Source organism: Bufo gargarizans, chromosome 1, assembly GCF_014858855.1.
Source record: "Bufo gargarizans isolate SCDJY-AF-19 chromosome 1, ASM1485885v1, whole genome shotgun sequence".
NCBI classification, from domain to species: Eukaryota; Metazoa; Chordata; class Amphibia; order Anura; family Bufonidae; genus Bufo; species Bufo gargarizans.
Window position 1 is genome coordinate 321,066,972 of NC_058080.1, and position 7,567 is coordinate 321,074,538.

Genomic DNA, 7,567 nt, shown 5'->3' on the forward strand with positions numbered 1-7,567 from the left:
TTCTTAGAGCAGGCATTGCACTTTAGTATCTTTATCTTTGATCTAGAGTCTTTTGTGCCCTGGAATCAAAGTAACAACCAAATATACACCCAGTTAGCTAATAGAGCTGGTACACTTGCATAATATAAAAAAAATATATGTGGTGTCTAGCACACAAACCCCTGCAGGGGACTTACAGAACTGGCACTTGCAGAGGGATTCGGGACCTTCTGACGAGGAGTAGGCGTCTCAGACATCGCGGAATGAACTGCAGGCAAACGCTGAGTGAAGTCCCGCGGTTCATTCAAATTCCGGCGTCTTGAGTCATCAAGCTGCGCCGCAGGCTGTCAGCTTGTTCATGCGCCACACAGCCCCTTAACTCCCGCGCCTCACCTACTCCCCTGCCGGTCACCTGGTCAGTACAAGAGGACGCTGGATTCATGCGCGTACCTCTCAGTGAATCCGGCGCAGCTGACTGCTTCCCCAAGAGGAAGGAGGTCTGCTGTATGTGAAGGACCGTAGGCTCCAGCATAAGCCAGAACGAGGGTCCTTGATGCTCCTGCTGCCCAGCCTTAGCCGCAGGAGGAGAGCTGGAGATCCGGTAACACCATAGTTTCTTCCTTCTTTCCTCCCTCCATAAGGAGGTCTCTCTCCACGTGTTAACCCCATAGGAGCAGGAAACCACTGAGGGGGTGGAGGGGAATTTAAACTCTGTGTGTTCCTGCCCCTACAGAGGTCAAGTGTCAATCTCATTGTGGCAGTCATAAAAAGTACCAAAAATGACATGCATAATCCATACATTAATCACATGTGCAAATAACTGATGCAGGCTTAGGTGCACATTAATGACGTGATACCGGATGTATATTAAAGGGATTCTGTCACCTCCCCTCAGCCAAAAAACGATTTAAAAGCAGCCATGCAGCACAGCTTACCTGGATTAAGCTGTGCTCTTTTATCTTGAAATCCGTCCAGCAGTTAGTGCAAAAAACGACTTTGATCGATATGTAAATGTGTCCTGAAGGTGCCCAGAGGGGCGTTTTTTTCTTCTTAGTGAGCCCAGTACCGCCCCTCTTTCAGTGCCCAGCCCGCCTTCCTTGCACTTTCTAACCGCCGCCCCCAGCCTGCCACAGCCTCCCCTCCCTCTCCTCCCCCTCCCTCACGCCGAACGAAGTCTCGCACAGGCGCAGTACCCACTGAGGGCTGCGCCTGTGCGATCATCAGGAGACTGAGGGCGGCAGCTTCATCTTCGTCACTGGGCATGCGCCGAGCCCAGTGACGTCCGATGTTAGCTCTTTCCCTCAGTCAGCCTGGTAGGAAGCGCAGAGGATTGCCGATCGGCTGCTGCACCCTGCGCTTTCTCCAGTCTGCCTGCCACAGTGAAGACGGCCAGCGATTTCTTTCCCCACCCTCCCTTCAGGAAAGAAATAAGTATTTGTTGGGGCGAATTAGGTATTATATTAAGTAAAAGGCAGGCAGACTGGAGAAAGCGCAGGGTGCAGCAGCCGATCGGCAATCCTCTGCGCTTCCTACCAGGCTGACTGAGGGAAAGAGCTAACATCGGACGTCACTGGGCTCGGCGCATGCCCAGTGACGAAGATGAAGCTGCCGCCCTCAGTCTCCTGATGATCGCACAGGCGCAGCCCTCAGTGGGTACTGCGCCTGTGCGAGACTTCGTTCGGCGTGAGGGAGGGGGAGGAGAGGGAGGGGAGGCTGTGGCAGGCTGGGGGCGGCGGTTAGAAAGTGCAAGGAAGGCGGGCTGGGCACTGAAAGAGGGGCGGTACTGGGCTCACTAAGAAGAAAAAAACGCCCCTCTGGGCACCTTCAGGACACATTTACATATCGATCAAAGTCGTTTTTTGCACTAACTGCTGGACGGATTTCAAGATAAAAGAGCACAGCTTAATCCAGGTAAGCTGTGCTGCATGGCTGCTTTTAAATCGTTTTTTGGCTGAGGGGAGGTGACAGAAACCCTTTAATATGGAGGCTGTGGTAACTAGAATGGATGCCATAGTTTACAGTAGTTGTCCTTGAAATTTGTACAGTCACAAGGATTTCTCCAGGTCGTAATGGAGCGTCAAGTAGTGTAATGAAGGCTGTGGACCTCGAATGGTCCCTCTGTCATAATAGCTGTTCTTATAGGTAATACTTCATACAGGGTGACGATTGGCTATAGCTATATGTATAATAAATGCGTGCGCTGCAGGGTTGTTCACCGGATCGTGGCCGTGTTCTCTTAATCAGGCTGGCATGTTTCTTGGTGTCTGTGGATATTCACTGCACATGCGGCCACTGAAGAAGGAGCCTAGGTGTCTGACACATCTGGCCAGCAGTGCCATACCACAAACTACAGAGGAGGGGCATTGTCCTATAATCTAACTAAGCTGGCTACACGACTTAACGCTCATTATTGTGACCACACCGCCCACTGACCCACTTGTTTCTCTGCCAAAACCTGCATGTGCAGTAAATATCGGCAGACGCCGGGGAACAGGGCATACCAAAGAGGAACACACTGGTTTGTCTAACAAAGGAAACAGGGCCACAATCCGGTGAACAGCGCTGCAGCGCACGCACCTTTTATACATATAGCTATTGCCAATCTCCACCCTGTATGAAGTGTTAACTATAAGGACAGCTATTATCACGGAGGGGCCATTCAAGGTCCATAACCTTCATTACACTACATGCCGCTCCATTAGGCCCCTTGCAGACTAGCGTGAGCGGATCAGGTCCGGATGCGTTCAGTGAAAAATGCACAATTTCGCAAGTAAGTTCATTCAGTTTTGCCTGCGATTGCGTTCAGTTTTTTTAATCGCGTATTGATGCGTTTTTCTTACGCGTGACAAAAAAAAAAAAACGACGGTTTACAAACAACATCTCTTAGCAACCATCTGTACTTGCTTGCAGATGTGATTTTCACACAGCCCCATTCACTTCAATGGGCCTGCTTTGCGTGAAAAACGCAGAAAATAGAACATGCTGCGATTTTCACGCTATGCACAAATGGTACGTGAAAACCAACGCTCATGTACACAGACACATTGAAATAAATGGGTCCGGATTCAGTGCGGGCGCAATGTGTTCGCATCACACATAACAACCATGCGGAATACTTGCCCGTGTGAAAAGGACCTTACTCCTAACAGCCTCGGCCTGAAGAAATCATTGTGACTTATCAAGGACAACTAAACTATCACATCCATTCTAGTTACTTTAACGTCCTCCATGTAATACAAGTATCATTTTCGGCCATCTTTGGTATTATAAACATTGTAATATTTTATACATTTATTTACTCATCACTTGGTTACAGTCAGTTTTAGATCAAAAGTAATTGGTGTAAGAAATAACAAAAGATTAAAGGAAAAAAGACAAAAGGAGACAGGAGGCCGCTCCTCGTGTGTGTAGCTGTATTACAGTCTGGATGCACTTCATACAAGATGCGCTTACCGTGTGATGTTGTGTGGAGCCACAACAACTTTATAAAACTTGTGCCGGTATTCTCCCGTCCAGCATGCGGGTTCCTGTACTGCTGCCAAAGGTTCCTTTTCTCTGCCCCAGTTGTGGCAAGAGAGGTAAATATTCGAGATAAAAAAGGAAATTTTTCTGAACCTTTTTCTGGCGCTGAACACAGGAGGCGTAGATGCTTCTTTTTTTAAAAAGAAAGTTGTTTTTTTTTAATTATATTTTCAACGCGTTTCAAGAGTGTACAGCCCTCTTCATCAGGACAATAAAAAGTGTTGCAGGCCAGTGTTTTTTTTTTTTTTTTGGGGGGGGGGGGGGAATCTGGTAATTATGACGCTACCCGTGATGTCAGGTCGACACACCCCCTATCTATTTGGTTGTCATCGGGAATACAGCGCTGCTTGTTGTGTGATGACTAATTGTTATGCATCTAATTTATCTATTAGCAGGGTTTTATTTACTGGGTATCAGAGAGAATTTTTGTATTATTATCTCCTTTTCGTGTATTTTACTGCTGCCAGCACGGTAAAGCAGTGAGGTTGGGTCAGGCTTTGGTATCACTGAAGGATGCTGCAGATAGTACGCTGCGATTTGATGGCCGCGTTCTAGATATCGATCTTCTTGTTATTTCTTTACAGGTCAGTAAATGGCGGGGGGAGGGGGGTCATCACAGATCACAATGCCGCAAACCTTTGTGATGGTTTGTAGAAGCTGCTGTTTGATTGGAGCAGCGGTTGCGGTGGTTAAATTTTAGTAGGGATTTTTTTATTCTGCTCTGTAATACAGTGTCCGTCCGTACACTTTTTCTTTTGCTAGGTCCTGGCGCTGGGGGTCCCACACCAAATGTCTGGCAATGAACGCCTCTGCTATTCCCCTCATTTTTAAAGGTCCGGTGATGACTAGCAGTCAGGGGAAGCGCAGCGCTGGGTATAGACGTGACGATGTGTAAAAACCCTTCTGTCCAGCAGCAAAATAAGGCAAAACCAAAATAAAACAACACGGCCTTTAGACCACAGGCCAATTACCTGCCGTTCTAAAGCCGAAATGGTGGTGATAGAGTCGTCCCCCTGTGGATCCCTCCGATATTATGTCCTTTAGTGCCGCTGTGACATCGTCACGTCTATACCCAGCGCTGCGCTTCCCCTGACTGCTAGTCATCACCAGACCTTTAAAAATGAGGGGAATAGCAGAGGCGTTCATTGCCAGACATTTGGTGTGGGACCCCCAGCGCCAGGACCTAGCAAAAGAAAAAGTGTACGGACGGACACTGTATTACAGAGCAGAATAAAAAAATCCCTACTAAAATTTAACCACCGCAACCGCTGCTCCAATCAAACAGCAGCTTCTACAAACCATCACAAAGGTTTGCGGCATTGTGACCTGTGATGACCCCCCTCCCCCCGCCATTTACTGACCTGTAAAGAAATAACAAGAAGATCGATATCTAGAACGCGGCCAGCAAATCGCAGCGTACTATCTGCAGCATCCTTCAGTGATACCAAAGCCTGACCCAAGCTCACTGCTTTACCGTGCTGGCAGCAGTAAAATACACGAAAAGGAGATAATACAAAAATTCTCTCTGATACCCAGTAAATAAAACCCTGCTAATAGATAAATTAGATGCATAACAATTAGTCATCACACAACAAGCAGCGCTGTATTCCCGGTGACAACCAAATAGATAGGGGGTGTGTCGACCTGACATCACGGGTAGCGTCATAATTACCAGATTACCCCCTCCCCCCCCCCCCCCAAAAAAAAAAAAAAAAAAAAACACACCACTGGCCTGCGCGCCAAAATACTGTTTAAAAGACGATGTTCTGTTATCTCTCAGCATACACTTTATTGTCCTGATGAAGAGGGTTGTACGCTCTTGAAACGCGTTGACAAATAAAAAAAACTACTTTCTTTTTTAAAAAGAAGCATCTACGCCTTTTGTGTTCAGCGCCAGAAAAAGGTTCAGAAAAATTTCCTTTTTATCTCAAATAACAAAAGATGTCACCTTCCTAGGTCCTCCCCCAAAACCTGCACACACAGTGAACATCCACCTGTTTGCTTTCCTGGCTGCAGCAGTGACGTCTCATGTATCCCAAGTCAGCGCTGCAGCCAACCACTCGCCTCAGCAGTCAATTCCTGTATAATTATAGATCTGAAGTCGATTTGTTGACAAATCGACTTCAGATCTATAATCCGAAGCTCGATTTGCTCAAGCCTACTGACCACTGAAGTCTATGGGTCCGTGTTTTAGTAGAAGATGCTCTGGAAATTCATTTTCTTCTAAGCAGTGTAGGGAATACAGATGACACACTAAGGACAAGGAAGGGACACAAAGACCACACAAGGATTATTTACAGTTAAAGGGGTATTCCCATCTCGCATATCGCTAGGATACACCACCATTGTCTGATAGGTGCGGGTCAAGAACGAAGCGGGGAGAACTGTGGCTGGAGGACCCCAGATTTCCCAGGGTCCATCCACCACCAAGCGCTGCTCCCATAGAAGTGAATGGGAGCGCACCCGCAGTTCTTGCTCCCATTCATTTCTATGGGGCAGACGATAATAGCCAAGCTAATGCTCGGCTATTTTCGACGGCCCCATAGAAATGAATGGAGGGTGGCTGCGCATGCGCCCTCCATTAATTTCTCTGCTCCGTTCTCATTGTAGGTTCTGTTCCCACCTCTGGGACCTGCACCTATCAGACAATGGGGGCATATCCTAGAAATATGCCCCCATTGTTTGAGATGGCAAAACCCCTTAAATCAGAAGCCAACTGATCTGTATGGTGGGTGCCGTGATTCTACAAGTCTATCAATCTGGGGCACAGAATAATTCTGCAAAAAGTTTAAGCCCAATTATTGTGCGTTTCTCAGTGAAAAGCTGCAGGTTTACCAGACATGGACATACCCCATTGCATCAGGACAATGCTCTTGCAGATCTTCTGGCACATTTTAGACCCATCTCCTGTAATCACAGGTCAGATTACCATGGGCAAATCCAAGACATGACCATACCTGGCACTTGGCAGAAGAATCCACAAGTGGACTTCACCTTATGTCCGGGCAGAACAGGCAGCAGGAGGACCTCAGTGGTCACTAGGAGGCATGCCCAGAATATATACTGTATGCGCAGTATCCTCCAAACTTCTGGAGAACGAAAGAACTTTGCTGTGCCCCTCATTTTGGAGGGGGCTGTACCTCCCTATTTGTGTGGTCTGGGGCCCTGGACATTGCTTTTCTTCTGGGTTATTATATACAGCGACACACATACTGTACACGTTACTCACTTGGCGTCTTCATTCTCCACTGCTTCACACAACCTTCCAGCCAAATCCTCCATCCTGCAGGAAGACGCCGGGCGATGACAGAATGGAGGCGACTGGAGAGGTTCAAGGTGCAGGCAGCTCCATAGCACTTCCTGCGGTGACACAGACAGACCAGCGCCGCCGCTTCAAACTTCCCGCCGAGGCTCTCGCCCACCGCTGACCCCGCCCACTCCGGCGGTAGCACCTCCCACCAGCCGTCTCCGTGAGGCGCGGCTGGGGTGCAATGACCTACCTCACGCGTGTATTCCTATGCTTTGTCCGCCTTCCGGAAGTGCTGCCCATAGCGACCTTTTCACACTGCTAGGGTTTCCTAATGTTTGTAGTTCGCAGGGACCTGTAGGCAGCCAGTGAATGCGAATTGAACCTGTTCCTGTGATGTGTGAGTACATCCATACTGTATGCCTGCTGCTCTATAGGTCAGGCTCATACTCACTGCAGGAGGAAGGTGTATCTGGCAGCTTCTACTTCCAGACGAACCATACGAATTCTCCCAAAATTTAGCAGTTTTGTCTGCAATTGCGTTCAGTTTTTTTCCCGCGCGGGTGCAAACAGTTTAGATGCGTTTTTCACGCGTGTGTAAAAAAAAAACGGATGACTTGGAGTGGTTTCAAACTTGCGTTAAAGAATACCAGAAGTTTTATCCTAATACATTCTGACTGGAGAGCATTCCGCTCAGGATGCATCAGTTCAGTCCCTCTTACCGTTTTTTGGCCGGAGAAAATACCGCAGCATGCTGCAGTTTTCTCTCCAGCCAAAAACCCTGAACACTTGCCGCATCCGGCATTCATTTCCATTGAA

At 48.0% G+C, this 7,567-nt stretch overlaps 1 protein-coding gene across 1 annotated transcript in view; it reads right to left on the reverse strand.

Annotated features, from left to right (window-relative positions):
* ANKLE1 (ankyrin repeat and LEM domain containing 1) overlaps positions 1 to 6,841 on the reverse strand; it is a 128,029-nt gene extending 121,188 nt beyond the window's left edge. The window contains exon 1 of the mRNA XM_044278567.1: positions 6,731 to 6,841. Coding sequence (XP_044134502.1) covers positions 6,731 to 6,783 — 53 coding nt within the window. The 5' untranslated portion in view covers positions 6,784 to 6,841. The remainder of the gene's footprint in view (positions 1 to 6,730) is intronic.
* Between the last annotated feature and the right edge of the window lie 726 nt (positions 6,842 to 7,567).